We start from the raw sequence: 20,989 nt of genomic DNA, 5'->3' as shown, positions 1-20,989 counted from the left end.
TCCTCGGAAAGAGGATTAAACGGGCAAAAGATAAGTTTTACGACGAAGCCCGCCAGCGGACGTTAAATGAAACGATAAAAAGAGATTGGATATATAAAATATAACGAGAGTTTTAGGCCCTACAGTTTCTCTGACAGAGAGTCTACAACGTTGTTATGATAGGGCATCCATAACCAGAGGCAAATATACTTTCTTGTTTGAGTTAGGCTTTTAACTAGTGATGTGCACAAACCGATACGATATCGGTGACTAATATGGTGCTTAAACCAATGTATTGGTTAAAAATCGGTTAAAATCGGTTGATGATCGATAAAAATTCGTTGATAAGGGTGATACTCGATAAATATCGGGTTATAATCGATAAATATCGGTAGCTAAACGGTAAATATCGGGTGATATTCGATAAATATCGGGTGATATTCGATAAATATCGGGTGATATTCGATAAATATTGGATAATATTCGATAAATATCGGGTAATATTCGATAAATATCGGGTGGTAATCGATAAATATCGGGTGATATTCGATAAATATCGGGTGGTAATCGATAAATATCGGTCGTTGATCGATATTAATCGGTCGATGATTGGTAAAAATAGGTCGATATCGGTTTCTTTGGGATAAACAATCGGTTTTCTCGCCGAGTTTAAATAATCGGTTAAAGGGAGGCTGAAGTAGAAAATCAAGTGATTTTTTATCGATTCTTCTACTAATTATAAGACCAGCCTGCATAGTGAAACATTCAGGAAATACTTCCGAATGATTTTAAAATTCAAATTAGGTTCAGATTTTAAGTATAATTTTAAATAAGGACTGCCGACCAATCGCGTAACGCCCTGCCATTTTGTTAACAAAATTCTCGTGGCACGTTCCGCGTTGAATGAAATTTATCACGAGATTTGATAAAATTAGGCGCGCGACGTGACAATCGTGGCGCGAGACACGGAGCGTGCCACGAGAATTTTGTTAACATAAAGGCAGGGCGTTACGCGATTGGTCGGAAGTCCTTGTTTAAAATTATCCTTTAAATCTGAACTTAATTTGAATTTTAAAATCATTCGGAAGTATTTCCTGAATGTTTCACTATGCAGACTGGTCTTAAAATTGGTAAAAGAATCGATAAAAAATCACTTGATTTTCTACTTCACCCTCCCTTTAAAATGTGTATCAGTTCTATAGCAAAACCGTTCTACGATATCGTTCATGACTATTTTCGATAAGCAAAGCTAAGAGATGAACCCTAGTGTTTGGGTTACAGTGTTGGAATCTCAGAGTGGAATCAAAATATGAAAGTTTGTTAAGATTTTTTTATGAACTCCACGGTCATGAACTCAATATATCTCAAAAACGCCAGAAGAAGATTTGGCACCATTTTCTTAAATTTTGACGCGAAAAAAATAAAAAGAGAGTTATCAAAACAAATCATACCTCAGAGTACATAGTCTCGAGTCCTTCTAGTTGACGTCGAATGGTTTGGACTTCGAGTGTCCCTTTAGTTGAGACGTCCTCCGTCATGACGCTACTTTCGCAATCATCATCGTCATCATCGTCCAAGACGCTCTCGGTGTCCACGCAAGAGGTCATGTCCAAATCAGGGAAGGAGGAGCTGATATGAGGGTCACTTTGCAACGTCAAACCTTCAAACAAAAGAAATAGAAAAAAGAAAAGATTTTAAGCAAAAACTGCCATACCGCAAAGAGTAACGACATCAATCACTAAGTAGCTTCGTTCAACCATAGTTTGCAAACTAGAGTGAACGCTAGGCGGATTAATATAAAACGTTAAACTTTAAAAGAAGTAAAAGTAGTCGATGCAAACTCAGGGGTAAGTTTTATAATCCACGAAATTTCTAAAAGTGACAGTTAACCAGGTTTTCGCTCCAGTTATCTGACATCCACGAAAAGTGACAAGAACCTCTTAGGCATTCGATTATGAAACCTCCTACAGATTGCTATCAAGAAGAAATATACTATAAGGCATAAATTTGCGTCCGGTGCTCGCGTGCTAGTCGACAATTCCCCCTTCATCATTGGAAACGGAGGCGGGACTTAATATTTTATCTTACTCTATGTTTTCCACGATCTATCTCTTTTTCCTTTTCGTTAAGCCTTGGTTTAGTTATTAGAACTCACGAAATCATTATTACACTTAATTCCATTTAGAAATAATTATAAAACGATTTTCACGTAGAGAAACATATTTGGAAATCCATCACGTTAGGTTGAAAACCTTTAACTAACTTGTTAATGGGAACTGAAAACAACCGTCGTACCGTTTCCGCACCGCGGGCAGCCTCCATTTTCTGTTTACTAATTCGCTCGAGGTTTTATTTCTCTAATCGGAATACGTCATTCGCGTCTGTATGACCTATCCCCACGGGATCCAATGGAAAAGCGCAGAGCAATGACGGAGATGAAAGGGGTGGGGCTTACATGTCCGCTGATACGGGCGTAAGAGTTGGAGAGCGGCTTAGGCCTTCTTATAGTATATTCCTTCTTGGTGCTATACAAGTATCATGCATTTTCTCATGGGAAAAAATGTTACGGGCGCTAATCTAGTCCTTAAAAGGCTATAAAGTGGGTACTAGGTTGAATGATAATGCTCTCCATATTCGATGATGGCGTTTACTAAAAGGTATTCCATGGTAAAAATTTAAAACCTCATTTTAGGTAAAGAAAGATATACTTGTAGTTTTTCGACTTTAAAAATGGGTTTTACTTTTTAAAACCAGTAGGCCTACAAGAGGTTCATTGTTTGAAGTGAAGAATTTGACTCTCTAGAACATACAGGGTGTTTCTGATAAGTCTGCCATAAATTAAGGGGGATGTCCTTTGAGTGCACGATTTTGAGTCGAAAATGTAATTTCTATCTCCATTTTGCCGTCCTGCACACTGTTTTCAAGCTATGATTTGAGTGTTTTAGGGATGACCCCTTAATTAAATTATAAATCATTGTTTTCAGTTTCTTAATTAAATTTAAGGGGTCATCCGTAAAATACTCCAATCTTAACTTGAAAACAGTGGCCGGGACGACATTTTCGATACAATTACGTTAATAAAGTTCAAAAGAGCGCCATCTTGTTGGTACCAAAATTTATATGAAGAATACAAATGGAGCTCAATTTGCTCAAATGATCATTATCTGTAATTTACTTTAAGAAATTGGCTTTTTGGGATACTTTCCCTAGAGTTGAAAAGGAGTAAAGTAAAGGTTGAATGTATATCAACGCATTACGGTGTTAGGCAACAAATGACGGGCCGTTTTTCTATTTTATTCCCCCTTGACATTTCAATCAAGGAGTTATATAAGGTCAAAGGTCGAAACAGCACGAACTCGGAACCTTATGGGACACCCACATTATTATTACTCAGACTGATTTCCCATATCACCCCGAGGTACTAAACAGTAAGAGCAAAGGCCTAAATGCGAGGTACAATCAAGAGTCCTAAGCCTAATTCGAACTATATACTGGGTGTTACTGATAAGTAAATGTTGTAGACCAAATGCTCTATGACACTATCCACTCAGTTTGACCAAGAAGCGATATCTAGTTTATGAGGGAGAAGATATAAGATGCCTAAGTATTCGCGCCATAGTCCCAGTACCCCCTTTCAAAATACAAGGGGGGACGTAAAAGGAGGCCACCGGGCTATTTCGCCTCTTCACCAGTCGGAAAATACATAATTTTCGTCATTCGCGTCGCGCTGACGTAAGTTTTCAAGAACCAGTGAGATGCTGCTTGTAATTTAGAGGCGGAGATTAACTCCGGACCTACGTTTGGACTGGAGATAAAGCTAGAAATGTGGCTAATTTATACCTTCTCCCTAATAAACTAGATATCACTTCTTGGTTTGACCCAAAGAACACGTTACCCTTTAATTTATGGCAGACTTATTGGAAACACCCTGTATGGACAGACATCAGAGAGGACGGAAAAAGGTATTTTTCTTATTATCCTTAGTCTTGGCGGGTAACCCTACAGGGACGCATTACGAGTCCCCAGACGAGACTAAGCTCTTACCTTATTCCTATTTTCTTAATACCCTTTCTCCAAGGAAGCCTGGAAGTCAAAGTCGAAGTTAAAGATAATACGAAAAGCAGCGGCAAAAATCTCCAGGGAGTATTTTCTTGGTCTCCTATATTTCCTACATTATGTAACGTACAAGGAGTTGAAGCCCATAATTTAGAGTAATTTATAGGTTTTGGTTGAATACGCGTTGAAACTAAGATCGAGGTAGCTAAAAACTGACGAAACACGAGTGAAGAACTCCATTTAGAGTTTATTTACGAGGGGCTAATCACTGTCAAAGTTCGCGTACAGCGAATACTGAAATTCGTGTAATCATTTTAGGACTGTCAAGGGCAGGGATTTTAAACATCTCCGAGGGGCTAATCATTGTCAAAGTTCACGTAGACCGATTATGGATATGCGTGTAATCATTTAAAGATTAAGCGTAATAAATTTAGTACAGATAAAGGTACAGCCCTGTACACCGATTACACTGAGTGACCTGCCCCTCGTTTATTTCTCTCCCTTTTGCATTTTACAATCCTAGAGAGCTACTTGGAATATTGTCATGACGTCACACAAATCTTAGTTTAGGATACCAAAAAGGAAGTCAATTAGATTTTGACGATACCAAAATGGAACCCACATCCTTTTAGGATCTACCCCGTAGCTAGCCCACACTAACCGATTAAATTTTAACAATTTTCTTAAATTTGGTTCCAGTTTAAACTCTTAATTTTTGATACACCAATAATAGCACCTTGCACCACGAAACATCCAGTAAAGAAAACTTAAACCCAATTCGGATGCACTTCAAGTAATTGGCTTCCGAGCCTATATTCCTCCCCCTCCTTACAACAGGTAAGGGCGACTTTCTACCTTTAACATTTACGAATGACACTGGATGACACGCAGTGTTGCCATTACCCTGTTTCGTTTAGGTGTGATCAATTCGAGTCCATCTCAATAAAAGAATACATCGAGCTAACGATTCATTTTAAACAGCGACCTAACTTTACTTCCATTGCTTTATAATATGAGACGGACTCTCGCGGAAATTAAATGTGGAAGACTTCACTGAGCAGCCGGTATCCCGGGTTACCCACGACAAGGCATTCACTATTTCACCCACAAAATGTCATTGATTGATTATATCCCGAAACTTTTCTATAGAAGAATAATATCTTTTTTCCCGTCTCACACAACGCTGTACGCGACTCCTCTTGGGCTTCTGTTTGGGAGAAATATCTTTAAAGGAAGCTTGTGACGACATCGCGGCTGGTACGAAAGAAATAGGGCGAAAGAGATGAAGGTATTTTATGGTAATAGTCTCTCTCTACTCTCTTTGACTAGGAGCTGAAGTATATAATACTTCTCTTCAAGAGAAGTGTACCTGCAGAAAGCGGGGGTACCTAATTCTAACGTGATTCTTCCCAACATCATTTTACATTTATTATAGCGAGCTTACTAAACCGAATCACATACGCGATAAATAGTTACCTCCTCATTACTCTATTAGAGCTTAACTATTTGCCAAGGCGCATGCGCTTGTGGATTTTTGTCACGCGTCAAGACAATCAAAGTTTGTGGCTTGATTGCTGAGGATTTAGTACCAAACAGTTATAGAGTTCACCCCATGGTGCGATGCCCATCTGAACTAAATTTGATGAGCAGGAGAGCAAACAAAACGGTGCATGAGTCTGGGAAGAATCATGTTACATAACTAAAGTATTAAGAGGATACAGAGTGTCATCCTTCTTCCATTATCCCCTTTTGCTACGAGCTATGCCTTGGCCCAGCTTAAATCCAATCCCTGTCGCTCGCGGTTCTCTCTTAAATGTGGTTGGGTGCCTTTTCCTACAGGAAGGTCTGTTACGGTTAATACAACAATGCATACACCTAATAGGAATCATCGTGCACCCATATCTCCAACGTTAATTTCTAAGCGGGTTTTGTGGGCCGGGCTTGAAAACATACTATCCGTCACGCCTCATAATTCTGACGTTTTTAAACTGTGATTTCATGGGTTGGTTGTTAGCAACGTAAGTCAGGTACGCGCCCAAGGTGCAACAGGCAGTGAGATGAATCATTCGGTAGGTAAAATTCGCCATATATAATGATTATAGTCTAGCTCTTCCCACAAAATCCGACTGGATACGTTGAGTGAAAATGTTTCCTAGTAGCTGTATGTATTCCTGTTAATACAATGGCGATATACCGGTATATTTTTGTTGTATCGTCTTAGCACCTTGTAAAACAGCTTCCATCCACTAAGAAAAGAATGAAGGATATAGGGGGAAAATTTCGTTTAAATTTTTTTTATGACAGTCGTCGGTAATCACCACGCACCTTTCGTTATTGATGAGCTACAGTACCCAATGACTTTGTATTTAACCACTTACGCGCGTTTTTAGTACTGACAAGATGCTAAAAGATAGAATGCTGCCGTGCTTCCATGCCATAAACACTTTTAAGGGTTATTTTCTCTAACTTATATTTTAAGACCAAAGAGACTCCTTAATCTGTTGGGCCTAAGTTCGTAAACAATTTACCCAAAAGTGAATTAATTTCCCAGCACGCTAGACTAAATTAAGTACCTGATATACTACGAGAATTCAGTCTTTGTGAGTAATTGAGTGAACCTACGCCACATTTCATTTTTCATCAATCCAAGTCGGCTATTTATCTTTTATTGTTTTTATCAAAAGTTCATAAGATACGTTCCATAAGTTAGTCACTGGTTACTGAGAGCTTGTCATGAAGTGACGAAGGTCATAGATTCTCGTGAAGTGACGTAGGTGAAACGTCATAGATTCTCGTGGAGTGACGTAGATGAAACGTCATAGATTCTTGTGAAGTGATGTAGGTGAAACGTCATAGATTCTCGTAAATAGACGTCCGGTGAGACGCTGTCAAAGACTTAGTACAGACTAAATATGAGAAGATGGACTGCAAAACAGAGTGTAGTCAATTCTCCCTTGTCGTTATCGGACTAGCTCTCAGTAAGTCTCTAGCATTACGAAGATAGATAGTGTCATACTTATGGAACACATCTTACTTAGCTAAACTTTTCCAAAGTCGCTCGCTTTTATAAACAACTTAGAAAAATAAATCGAAATTGAATTCTATCTCGTTATGAAGTTCTTAGGAGCTTCCATACCCAGCCACTAAAGAAAACGTTAAAAATACACTGGCGTAATGTAGAAACACTTTCGCGTTTAAAAAATATTCCGTTGGGTGTATGCCGTATAAGTAAGCATCACCGAAGGCGGATGTTAGCCTTTATATTTTTAACCGGGAGAATTTACCGAAGGGATAGTTGGTGCCCATAGAGAAATCTGCTTCAACAATTCCTATAGTCCCTGCCTATTTCTTTCATTAGATACTGCTGATGAAAAATACTATCCATTCAAGTGATCGATAAGAGCGGTTTCTCCCATACCTTTTTCTATGCCACGGGAGCTACTTGCGGGATTTTAAAGGGACAGTGAAAGTTTTGGGGCTAAAACCGCTCAAATTGCTGAAACAACCTTTAAACTTAGGAGGTTTTATAAGTAAATAAAAAGCTTAAAATCATAATTAACTGAAAAAATAATTGTAACTGATCGAATTACGTTTAGTTAAAGTTAAATTAAATACAATGCTTACTCTACAGGGTGTTTCTGAAAGTTTTGTCAGAAATTAAGGGGAAATTTGTCCTTTGAGCGATGTTTCATGACATTTCGTCGTCCGGGCAGTGAACCGTTTTCAAGTTAAGATTGGAGTATTTTAAGAATGAACCCCTTTAACTTCATTAAGAGACTCAAAAACACAACGCTCATTTAATTAAGGGGTCGTCCGTAAAACACTCAAAAACATAACTCGAAAACAGTGCCTCGGACCTCAAAATGTCATAGAAATTAGTACATTTTCGACTCAAAACCCCAAAGCACATCCCCTAATTCCTGATAGACTTTCCATAACAAGTTCTATAATAATTATGGTGAACAATTTTCCCAAATTCATAAACAAACTGGTACGTAAATAAACCAAAAATAGGCTTATGTCTCACTAATTGACACAACTGTATAGTTAAACAAATGTAATAAAAATAGTATAATTGCGTCTGCAAGTTTTAGCCATTTTGCAAGATGGAAAAGGATGGAAAAAAATGTTTCCTATTAATCCTATTAATCATCTCATCCTTATGATCCACTTCCCCAAAAAAAACTATATTTACAGCATCATAGGTCAAAGGGGTTCCGAATATACAGCGATCAGTCAAATCAGTGACTGAGTAAGTAGATTTCAGAAATATACATACAATGAATATAATTAAATCACCATTTCACTCTCTCTTTGAGAGAGAGCGGGGGGGACCCCAATTTATTTCGTTGTTAGAGGAACACGGTAACCAAGATGCCTCACGCTTGTTTCCCCACAACCCTAACTTCATTCCTTACCAAATTTATATACGCGATTATATGTGCGTAGGTCCCTTCAATACGGAATAAACGCGTTTCCCATCTCAATCTCATACAGTCTTACGAAACTTATCCTTCATTACCACTACAGTCACGCACAAAATACACGCGTAATGGATGGAGAAAGCTAGAAGCAAAGACGTACCGAGGGGAGGAGTGGAAGCCAGGGATGTTGGTTGGGAAAAAGAAGAAGAGAAAAAAAGTCAATTTACTTCCGCGTCAACAATTTCCCTCGAAAACAAAAGAAGTCTTATCTGCAAACAAAGCCCACCGAGCCACTTCCCAAGACTCCTCAGTCACCTTGAATTGTCAGGGACTATTTTATACTTTACGGTATTTTATGTATTGTATTCCTTCGCCCTTTTTTCCTCTCTACCGTATTTCAAGGTAGAATAGACTAGCACGCTTTTTCATCTTTGGAGAACCTTTTTTTGTTTTTATTTTGTGTGGATGAAGGACGTTGAATTAATGAAGCGATATTGGCCCATTTTTTCTTTCCAGGCTTCCGAAGGTGGAAGTGGGCGGGGCTGCTGCTGGGGCAAGGTTTAAAGGGATTTTATGTTGCACTAAAGTCTGGTCAAGAGTAAATTAAGACAAGGAGTAGGTATCTATCTCTGGTATCCGTAAGCAGTAACCGCGGAGAGCGAGTGGGAAACTGTTTAGGTTTAAATTATAGCTGTACCGAACTTGGAATTTTTTTTGGGTTCGAAAAAACCCTTGTTTTATTGGGTTTTTCTGGGTATTTTATATTTAGCAGTTGCGTAAATTGTAGTAATTGTCATTTAAAACTCACTGCTTAAAAATATTAATCAAAAATGTCTTGATTAGAATCAAGACCTAAAAAGTATCGATAAGACTGAGGTTATCACTTGTCTGATTAGGATCAGATATTAATTTTTCTTTTCAATTGAAACTTAAATGCATGCTTAAGAAAAAACAACGTTCCATTACCGTTTTCCGTTGAAATAAATTATTTTACTGGTAATCAATTTCAAAAATTTACTTATCTCGGCTTTTCGACCACAATTCCATTCCCCGAAAACATTTTATCATTACATTAATTACTTTTGGGAGAGTACGTGTATGGTTTTGCATTTTAAAAGGTTCCTAAAGACATTACATCCCCATTCGTGACCGGCACGCTTCGCAGTGGAACATTTTAATTATTCTAAAACCAATGGCGCCACCCCATTCGTGACCGGCACGCTTCGCAGTGGAACATTTTAATTATTCTAAAACCAATGGCGCCACCCCATTCGTGACCGGCACGCTTCGCAGTGGAACATTTTAATTATTCTAAAACCAATGGCGCCAAATTCAATAGGGACAGTAGGATTTTTACTCGCGGTTTTGCAAAATGATGTCATATCAAGTGTACTTTAGTCAACCGTCGTATTGTTCTTTCTCATAGTTCAGGGCATGATCAGTGTTACTGCCCAATTTCTCTCTCTAGTTTCTAACAATGGTTAGACACTATTTGATATGGCAAGGACAACGTTATGTACATTTGTAAATTCTAAGTAGCACAAAAGGAAAAAAATCCAATTTTTTTTATATTTTGGTTTGAATTAAATAAACTCATGATAGTAGTTATAACGAACAGAAAGTCAAGGGAATGGCACCGGTAATGAGGAGCAAAAAGAGAGGAAAGTTTGCTTCTAGTTAGCAGAGGGACATGGTAGTGAAAATGATAATCTAGAATTTTGTTCGTTCAAACCTTAATATATCATGAAAAATTCAAGTGAGGAGGCGGCACTACCAAGAAAGATTGATTTTGGTAGATAACAGCGAAAAAATTATGTTATACACACACTGGGACTATGGGAGAGTTTCAAGGCCGAGGTCGCACATGATGAAATTTCAACTCCAGTTTACATCAATTCTCCCTGGTCGTACTAGTAGCAGGTTAAGCTATAGTTTGCTCAGGTCCTGTTAGTCTCGAAAGGGTTATATAGTGCTTGAAACTTTTAAAAGGTTCTTGTCATGGCTAAACAGACCGCTATTACAGTTTTTTATTGTTTTATAGGTTGTTTTGACACGTTATCTCCCAAAAGTAATTAATGTAATGATAAAATGTTTTCGGGGAATGGAATTGTGGTCGAAAAGCCGAGATAAGTAAATTTTTGAAATTGATTACCAGTAAAATAATTTATTTCAACGGAAAACGGTAATGGAACGTTGTTTTTTCTTAAGCATGCATTTAAGTTTCAATTAAAAAGAAAAATTAATATTTGATCCTTCAGACAAGTGATAACCTCAGTCTTATCGATACTTTTTAGGTCTTGATTCTAATCAAGACATTTTTGATTAATATCTGTTCCTTCAGTCTTCATTTTAATTAAGAATGTTAAGAAACTGTTTTACATTTTCAAAATCTGCACTAAGCAGAAATATATATAAAGGGGACCATAAATTTAGCTCAATCAGACATTTATTTATAATGATACTTAAAAAAAACGTAAATCAATAAAAGTTTGTATTCTTATTGTAATTAACATAATACATTTTTTTACCCCAGAAATAGGACCAAATTTTTCAAAATTTTTAAAAATGCTGATTTTTGTCCGTTTAACATTTAGCTCAAAATTGTCATAAGGCCAATATGAAATTCGGATATCCTTAAAACTTCACAAAGACGATCCGAGATTGTCAATTTCAAACTTTTATGTAGCAAAAGTACCTACAAGCACCCGGGGCAAGTACCTACAAGCACCCACGAGTACACACAAGCAGCCACAAGTACCCACAAGCAGCCACAAGTACCCACAAGCAGCCACAAGTACCCACAAGCAGCCACAAGTACCCACAAGCACCCACAAGTACCCACAAGCACCTACAAGCACCCACAAGCACCCACAAGTACACACAAGTACCTACAAGCAACTACAAGCACCCACAAGCACCCACAAGTACCTACTAGTACCTACAAGCACCCACTAGTACCTACAAGCACCCACAAGCACCTACAAGCACCCACAAGCACCACCAAGCACCCACAAGCACCACCAAGCACCCACAAGCACCACCAAGCACCCACAAGCACCCACAAGTACCCACAAGCACCCACAAGTACCCACAAGTACCCACAAGCACCCACAAGTACCCACAAGCACCCACAAGTACCCACAAGCACCCACAAGTACCCACAAGTACCCACAAGCACCCACAAGTACCCACAAGCACCCACAAGTACCTACAAGCACCCACAAGTACCCACAAGTACCTACAAGCACCCACAAGTACCTACGTACCCACAAGTACCTACAAGCACCCACAAGTACCTACAAGCACCCACAAGTACCTACAAGCACCCACAAGTACCTACAAGCACCCACAAGTACCTACAAGCACCCACAAGTACCTACAAGCATCCATAAGTACCTACAAGCACCCACAAGTACCAAAGGCAGTTGGTTACACAATTTATTAGTGTGGGGGACCTTTTCCAACTTAACTTGTTAGCTCACACAAAGCTAGGTCCCCTTGTTTTTCAACCACCACGAAATATGAACCAAATAGCTTTAAAAGTGCTAACATCATAAACTGACTCTTTACACTGCTTAAATATCGCAGATTGGAATGGTTTTGAAAATTTAAATTTAAACATACTTAGACTTAATTATAGTCAATGAAAATTGCTTAGCGGAATGTTAGGTGTTGTACCTTCCATTTAAAACCGTTTTCAAGTCTAACAAACGTATAGTTTTTCTAAAATCGGATTAACCGGAATGTTTTTTTTTCTTAAAATTTCCCATGTTATTTCTATGGGAAAAATTCCTGTTTTTCATAAAAAGGTGTGATTAATTTTATGGAAATGAAAACCACCCTTAGCAACTTTATTTTTTATAAAATTAACTAATTAATGGATCTCTTTGAAATTTTAACCACATATTTTGGGCCAGAATTGTAGTTCTGTGGAATTTTTTCAAAACAGTTAATGCAATACAAAAAAATCTACATCCAAACAAAAAACCCTCCTTATACATTAAGAGCAGTATGAAGTCATATCTAAGAGAGCTACCGCTCTCTCAGAAATGTAAAAAAATCTTAAAATGTTTCATAAAAAATAATAAATAATACTTCTGAAGTTGAAACGATACATATCTTAAACTAAACTTAACAATAAATTTTTGCATCATTTTTGAATTGCAGCAACAATGCTTTAAAATTCACTGCTGATAATAATGAAAGAAAAAAACTTTAAATGTTTCATAAAAAATAATCAATATTATTAAATAACACTTTTGAACTTGAAAAATAAATATCTTAAACTATCTTTAAAAATAAATTATTTTAACATTTAAATTCATTGAAATTGAAGACTTTAGTGATGGGTTTTATTAAGCGGGTTATTTACGGTGGGGAAAACCCAATAAAACCCATGGGTTTTAAGGCTGGTTTCTCTTTTTAATTCGAACCCCCTAATTTTTTCCCCTACATCAGCAGAGAGACCCAAAAATAGTCATTTAAAATTTGCAAGTTCTTTCAAATGTTATACCCGGGTTCGAATTAAAAAAACCAGCCCAATAAACCGGCGGGTTTTACCCACAATAAAAAACCCATCACTAAGATGTTCAATTTTGATGAAATTGAATGCTAGAATAATATCATTTTAAAGATAGTTTAAGATATTTGTGGTTCCAACTTTGAAAGTACCATTTAATAATATCAGAAGTGGTATGAGACTAGAAGTGAAGGGCTCTAGCATTGGTAATAGATCCTGGCACTAGTGAACAAATTTGAGGATTTTATGCCGCTTCCCACGCGCTAAAACTAGAGAGAGAAAAATTGGTCGAGTTCCAAAAACATTTCCTACCCCCTTCCCCTCAACCTAAAGCCGCAGAACACGGACCCGGCTCCTTGAATCTAGTTCGGCCGTCTACCACCGCGAGCGTCTCACGTTTTGGAGGGAAAATTCTGAAACCGCCACTAGAGGGCCAACCGTTTGTGTTTTATCAAGTCTTTTCACTAATGCCGAGTGAAGAATTTGGTTAGCTCAATACTTCTAGTATCATACCACTTCTGATAATATTTATTATTTTTTATGAAACATTTTAAGACATTTTTATTAAGAAGTTACTTTTGAATGGCAATTTCTACCATACACGCAACTGCTAAAGATAAAAAACCTAATACCCAATAAAATCCGGTGGACTGGGGTTTTTTTTTAAACGGATATTTTTTAACCATGTGTTATACACTCCTTGGTTATTGCTCTTGGTGTCAGTTTATCCGGGGCGGAAGGGCGGAGAGCGGCTTTTAAGTCAAAATAAAATAGAGTAACGAAGTGAAATTGATCTTGCTCCTCTTTTAGTAAAACGAAGTAAGCTAACAATAAAGCCAAAAAAGAAAAGAAAAACCCCACAGGTAATTAATGTAGCCTGAGTGTACTTTTGTTTAAATGTTCTTTTTTTTTTTCTTTTTTCGAAATTAGGTTAATTGTGTTCACTGGTTCAGAAAACATTTGAATTAAAAGAGATAGCGAATAAAACCTAATTTAAATTTTGTTTGTGTTTCCCAATTTTGAAAACCCCTTTTTTTAGGTTAATTGATATTTTTCCCCCGCTACGGTTTGAAATTAAACCATTTTCTACTTCGCATTTAAAAAAAAAATATGTTTCGTGCTTTGGGCAAAGCTGCCTTGTAGGTGCAAAAGACTCAATGTATTTTCAATAGGCGCCTGTAGAAATGTTTAACCCGCAACACACCGGTGTTTAGGGAGAAGCGACGATTAAGGGGCAATATGAAATTATTGTTGAAAAATAATATTTGCTCGATTTTTACTGTTTTGCACTGCAATTACCAAAAAATTATTTATACCATGTACAGCTTTACTTGTTGGGATGAACCTCCATACAGGGTGTTTCAAAAGGGCAGTAGGACCGAAGTACAGGGGCGATTTAGAGTCGAAAATCTTCCATGTCATTTTATTCTAAGGACCAAAGACTAAAGTTTACAAGAGTCACGGTGTTTTCAATTTCTTACTAAATTCAAGGGACTATCCGTAAAACAGTCCAATCATAACTTGTAAAAAGTAACTCTCAGTACATTTCCCCTAGAGAGCTCAACACCCTTTTTGTAACACCCTGTATAGAATCATTTACATTTAGTGTAAGCCAAGCTCGATAATTTTGCAAACAAATTCAATTATAGAAAAATTTTTTTTATACAGGTCTACAATAACTGCGAACATTTATACGAACACTAGGCCTAAATACTCAATTAAAAATTTCTAAGCCAATCAACAAAAACACTACAGAAAATCTAATTAATGGAAAATATCCGATCTCATCTCAAGAAAGAACGAAAAACTTCTGAGCGATCCTCACGAAGTTCTTCTGCATGGTAATAAATTGGATCTTAGACTTTTATATAATAAAGTGCAGGGCTGCGTGTCTCAATATTGAAGGATCCCATCCGTCAAAAGCTTAATTAACGGCACCATATAATCCAGCTTCCGCCACTGGCCCCATACATCTCGAACCTTTGCCACTAATGTAATTTATGGGGAAGTATACCCAAAAAGAGATTTAGATGAACGAGCGGACCAGTAACTAAGGGGCCATTTCGTACATACGTGGGAGGAGGTGATACCCATAAAGCTCGTTACTGTGTACGAAGGGGCAAAAACCTGACTTCAAGGTGTCGCTCGTGAGGAATGGCCGCTCGTAAAAACAAAAAGATAGCTTAAGAGGTCGAACTGAGATGGGGTTACGCGATTAAAGTAAATCAACCCGAAGTTATTCTACTCGTTTGTAAAGTCTATAGACAGTTATAAATAATATCGAATGTTTCTATCAACCCCACGTGATATAGACGTCAAATTAATTGATTAATCAAATAACATATTATTAGACTTTTGCTTGAACCTTTGGGTAGGTTAAAATTTTCAACGTTTCCCCCAAAAAATTGCGAAATTGTCATATAAATAAACATCGCTCGAATCTACACATGATGTTTCGGCAGATTACAAATTCAGCGATTTTCCCCATAAATTTCGCACAAGCAGTTTACAAATTCAGCGATTTGCCCCATAAATTTCGCACAAGCAGTTTAGAAATTTAACTCCTTATAGGAAAAATAGGATTTTTTCAGTATTTATAGGATTTCATGGGAGAAAAAATTTGTTATTATACTAAAATATAGGACTAAAATGTTCATATATAGTAGAAAAATCTCAAAAAAAAATGTAAAAAAATGATTTTACTTTGAAAAGAGGAACTTAATTAAAATATAATTTGTAAAAAATGCTGAGCGACCGAATCAAGCTCCGAAAATTCGGTCAAATGTGACCTCGAAAAAAGAGCTAAATTTTGAGAAATTTGATGCTAAACTATACGAAAACTTCGAATTGGTCAAAAATATACGAATTACAGGACCGATGGGTTCCCTGCTAGTTCTAAAAATATTCCCTGATCGTTTGAGCAGTAATTGCAAAATTAATCTACTGACTAATCTGAGATAACTGTTTTTTGGGTAAGAGGTAGTTAGGAATGGGACACAACGAAACACGGACGATAACGTCCCTCTTAATCCACTTCCGGTGAATGGGAGAAAGAAAAAAAAAGAAAAGAAAGGGCAAGACTTACGGGATGGAAACTTTTGCTTCTTGCCACCAAACTTGGATCCACAATTAGAGTCGAGCATCTCGCAGCTGGCGAATTGATTGGCCGACCTGGTAGGAGCGGCTGAAGAGCGAGGCCATTGACGAAGTCGCGCTGGGGATGACCAGAGTCCACCCGCTTCGCTTTGACCTAGATCGTCCATCGAGACTGCCAAAGCCGCTTTCTCTCTGACGCTGCCCAAGTGACGGGCAAACGGAGCGGAAGAGGAACCGGCGGCGGTGCTGGGGCCTTGGGCGCTCGCCCCTTCCGCCGTCCCGGTGTTGGCCCCCGAACTTCCTTTACTCGCTTCGTCGCCCCGTTCTGTCCGGGAATCCTGACACCTGCAGAGGGTAAATAATCGCCCATCAGACAAGACTCTATCCTATTGTATATTGTGTTTAAAGACGTCCGTAGCTCTCTGGACAGATAACTGCTTTGATTAATTGCGTATTCACTAGACACATGTCCGATTTAACGGAAAGGTGTGGTTACGGAATAAACGGTTAAATTCGTGATACTTTTGTGAAAAATGATTGGAAGTAAATATAGTAAAATAGGAAGACGGGAATATGGTTGACTTAAACCCGCAACAAATAAGTTTCTCTAAGGACAAACACACCATTAAACATGCCTATTACCATAAGTTTATAAGATATGTTCCAAAGTATGACGCTACCTACACTAGGTAATGCTATTTACAACCCGAGCTATAGAACGACAAGCGAGAATTGACTATTCTCGGTTAGCCAGTCCATCTTCCTATTTCGTCTGTACTAAGCCTTTGACAGCGCCTCACCAGGCGTCGCTTTACGAGAATCTATGACCTACGTCTCTTCGAGACATGCAAGCTTTCAGTAACCAGACACAAACTTATGGAACATACCTTATGAACCTATGCTATTACTGTCATTTTTCAAAAAATTCAAAAATTATGTCCCCTCAAAACCAAATCTCAGAAATTTCGTGCCACCGGAAGTTGATGCCAGTTGAATTCCCTGTGACATAGAAGATGAAAAGTATACAAGAAATAAGGCTTAACTAGGCTTAGGCCTAATATATGGCATAATGTTATTGCTAAACCTAGTTTGAAACTTTAAATGGAAGCGTGCGACTCGCGAGAGCCAACCTTTTACGTAATAATGATGCAAAAGGGGGAAAGAAAATAATTCCCGCGCATTTATTTATTTCACAATTGATTTTTGGGTGAACCCGCTTTATAAATTATTTCAAAAACTTGTAAATCGGTGAAATGTTAACCGATTTTATCGAACCTTGTCTTATTTTAAAGAGAAAAATACCCTTTTTACCTCATTAAAGTGGATTTTAAAAAGTGCACTTTAAATTAGACTTTCCTCTCAATGATAGACTTATGGTACTATACCATTCCTTAATTTTAAAAGCGAAAAAGCTGTATTTAAAAAAGACATGATACAACTCCTTCGAGGTCTCCAAAGAAGAACAAAGATAGAAGAAGGGTCGCTAATCACTCTATGTCAGTGCTAAGCGCTCACTAGCCGAAATTATACCCTGTAACTTTTTATTTGAGGTGAATCAGGCTAATTAAAGAGCTATACCGAAGGCTGATTAGTTTCTCCTCCCTCTCTCTCTCTCCTCCCATCTCAAACACTCTCGGGGGTGTACGGGTAGGTAGATACCGGGAATTTTATAATAAGGACACAGTAATTAGTTTCAGAGAGAATCTCCCAGACAACCAAAGGCTTAGCTGGTGCTTTTACCCACACGACGTCACTGATGAGGGTGTTTGAACACTAAGTAGAGAGTTTCTCTTTACGCAAAGTATATCCTCCTAGCTCTTACCCCTGGAGATATTCTAGACCGTATTTGAAATGTCAAAGAACAGAGATTAGCGACGTTTTTCTTATCCAGTGAGTTTAATTATAACATAAATCACAGGTTCATAAGTTATGTTCCATAAGTTTGTCACTGGTTACAAACTGGAGCTTGTAGGTCATAGATTCTTGTAAAGCGACGCCTGGTGAGGTGCTGTCAAAGGCTTAGTGCAGAATAAATAGGAAGGTAGAGTGCAAAGCAAAGTGTAGTCGATTCTGGCTTGTCGTTTCCGAACTAGCTCTCAGTAAGTCTCTCTCCAGCATTAACGAAGTATAGCTAGTGTCATACTTATGGAACATATCACCCAAGCCCAGCTCGCAAAACCCGCATAGAAATTAACGTTGGAGATATAGGAGCACAATTATTCCTATTAGCTGTATTTATTCTTACTATAATCACGTGATTTAAATAGGCTTCCCCAACGGAATTGAAGATTTTACGTCTAAAACGATAATTATGAATTCCTATTTTATTGATATTTTGAATTCTACCTGGCTCGATAACCCCATCACCTAATTGACGCTGTAGAATTTAATCCAGTTTTCTATTTCATCATCAGTCGATTAAATTTTAAACCATCTACTTTTCTCACGCCCTTTTAAGCATTATCCGTAAAAGTCCTACTAAACTAAAGAAGCAATCATCAAAGCCAAAATATAAGCAGTATCCATCTTGGAAGAATGGAAGATATCATATAAGAAAAGGGGTCGGAAAGTTACATAAAAATATCTACAAAAATACGACAAAACGAAAATTCACTGCTTAAAGGACTATACCATTTATCAACCATTAAAAATCGATCGAAATCGCGTGGAAGTAAAGCTGGGCAATGCTCAACCCCTCGACATCTGCAGTTTCGAGCTGTTTCTAAGCGATTTTTAGATTGCGTGTGATCCATTTGATCCTCAGTTTCAAAAATAGCAAACTTTCATCACCCTTCTCATAGGAAATGGTATAAAATAACGATCGAAGGGAAGCCATGGGCGAGATTACGGAATGACTTTTATCCTAGAGAAGATGGTGAGATGGAGAAGGGATCGGCAGAGGCTGAGGTGAAAGGGAGAGAGAGATGGGAAAACTAGAGAACGCTTGCGGACAATCCTAGCATACATTCTTCGAAATGAGGAAAGCGAAAATCTAGAGTGGACACTTAGGGTACGGTCAGTGCAATCGACAACAGAGCAATGGAAAACGATAATGGAAAAACACATGGAGAACGGTTTTCTTTTACCAAGAAGCGATATCTAGTTTACTATGGAGAAGGTATAAATTCGCCACATTTCCAGCTTTATCTCCAGTCCAAACATAGATCCGGAGTTAATCCCCGCTTCTAAATTACAACCAGCATCTCATTGGTTCTTTAAAACGCACGTCAGCGCGACGCCAATGACGAAAATTACGTATTTTCAGGCTGAGTAGAGACGAAATAGTCCGGACTCCTTTTACGTCCCCCCCAGTATTTTGAAAGGGGTACTTGGACTATGGCGCGCGAATACTTCGGCATCTTACAACTTCTCCCTAGTAAACTAAATATCACTTCTTGCTTTAACCTAATTGCAAAAACTAGGTATCTTTCTTAGAAAATCAGAGTAAGTTACGTGGTTTTGCTAGGCTATGAAATGGACATGATGCAATATAACCTTGAAGGCAGATTGGCTCCATTTGGTTCTATATGCCATTTCCAGGTTAAGAAAACTGACCTCACCTATCTAGTCACGTATAATCAAACGACGGAATATTTGTTATATTATATTTCGATGGTTTCCTGAGCCATGTGACCCCAAGGTCAAAAGACAATCGCTTTAGTGTCGCAAATGGGATGAAATCTTTTCATTCACGTGTACCCCATTTCAACAAATCAGTGCTATAACTGTGAAGAGCAGACACGTAGGGTAACAATGAAAACTGTTTATACGGTTTGCTGAGCCTTTGACCCCGTCCCGAGGTCAAACCCAATTAGTGTCACCCCAGAAACAAAAGCTCTCTACATACACACCTCATTTGTCCAAATCTGTTATGTCTGTTAAGATGAGTTTACCACGTACAAACGTACGCACGAACAATAATAGTGCAAGGGTATTTCTGATAAGTCTATGGCATAAATTAATCTTGGGATTTTCTTTGGGCGATTTTGAGTCGAAAATGTAATTTCTATGACATTTTGCCGGTCGAGTATTTTACGGATGACCCCTTAAATTTAATTAAGAAACTGAAAGACAATGATTTCTAATTTAATTGAGGGGTCATTCCTAAAACAAATTTCAATCTTAACTCAAAAACAGTGGCCCGGATATCAAAATGTCATAGAAATTACATTTTCGACTCAAAATCGCCCAACGAACACGCCCCCTTATTTTATGGTAGACTTATCAGAAACACCCTATATAGATTCGTGGGAAAAGTGACTAAACTCATAATCCTTAAGGACTTTTTCTTTAGTCTGACTCGACAAAAGTAACGAACAGAAACAAAAAATCCACCATAAAAAGAAAGAAAACGGAAAAGATAAAGATTTGTAGAATGCTAGCTAAGACGAAACGAAACGAAACAAAAGGACGCCCGGAGGGAAAGGATTATATTGATAAAGAAAGAAAGAAAGAAAAAAGGCAACAATCCTTTATCTCTTACCGTTCCGAAGTGACTTTATATTTGATGGTCTTGAGGTTTGGTAAGGGCGATTCGGACGGAGTGCCCGAAGAGGTGGGCGGAGTGACGGGTGGTAGCGGGGGTGTTAAAGACAGAGCCGAACTCAACTCGCTCTCACGGTCCGGGTGACGAGAACCGCCCGAATGGTGGTCGATCCCTCCTTTGTAGTTGCCAAAGTCCGGAGTGGACCAAAGAGAAGTGTCGTCTTCTGTCATGAAAGAAAAGAAAAAAGACCGATATTACTTAACGGAACATGAGAATCTACTTTCTTTTTCGAGGATAGTTTGTACCAAGGCCTAAATATAGCCTATATCTGAACGTCACATTCGAAATAGATAGAGTATGACATTTCGTGCACGTACTAAACTTTAGTTTTACGGTTCGCTTTAACTTCGGGACTCTTTTTGCCGATTG

The 20,989-nt window shown here is 38.0% G+C and overlaps 1 protein-coding gene and 1 long non-coding RNA gene across 2 annotated transcripts in view; one reads left to right on the top strand and one right to left on the bottom strand.

The window, feature by feature from the left end:
• LOC149610424 (uncharacterized) overlaps window positions 1-20,989 on the bottom strand; it is a 110,720-nt gene that overhangs the window by 16,063 nt on the left and 73,668 nt on the right. Inside the window, exons 10-12 of the mRNA XM_089858946.1 lie at window positions 20,558-20,783; window positions 16,064-16,419; window positions 1,431-1,639 (exon numbers count right to left, since the gene is read on the bottom strand). Of these exons, the coding sequence (XP_089715072.1) occupies window positions 1,431-1,639; window positions 16,064-16,419; window positions 20,558-20,783 (791 nt within the window). The remainder of the gene's footprint in view (window positions 1-1,430; window positions 1,640-16,063; window positions 16,420-20,557; window positions 20,784-20,989) is intronic.
• Window positions 4,397-7,694, top strand: LOC149610426 (uncharacterized). The gene is made up of 3 exons (XR_016376676.1): window positions 4,397-4,872; window positions 4,953-5,323; window positions 7,394-7,694. It is a non-coding gene; the product is annotated as an uncharacterized LOC149610426 (long non-coding RNA).

Source organism: Phalangium opilio, unplaced genomic scaffold (assembly GCF_054372755.1).
Source record: "Phalangium opilio isolate 3A_F unplaced genomic scaffold, DU_Popi_V2 ptg000329l_1, whole genome shotgun sequence".
Taxonomy (NCBI): domain Eukaryota; kingdom Metazoa; phylum Arthropoda; class Arachnida; order Opiliones; family Phalangiidae; genus Phalangium; species Phalangium opilio.
The sequence above is the reverse complement of the archived record's forward strand: the minus strand, read 5'-3'. Positions and strand labels throughout refer to the sequence as shown.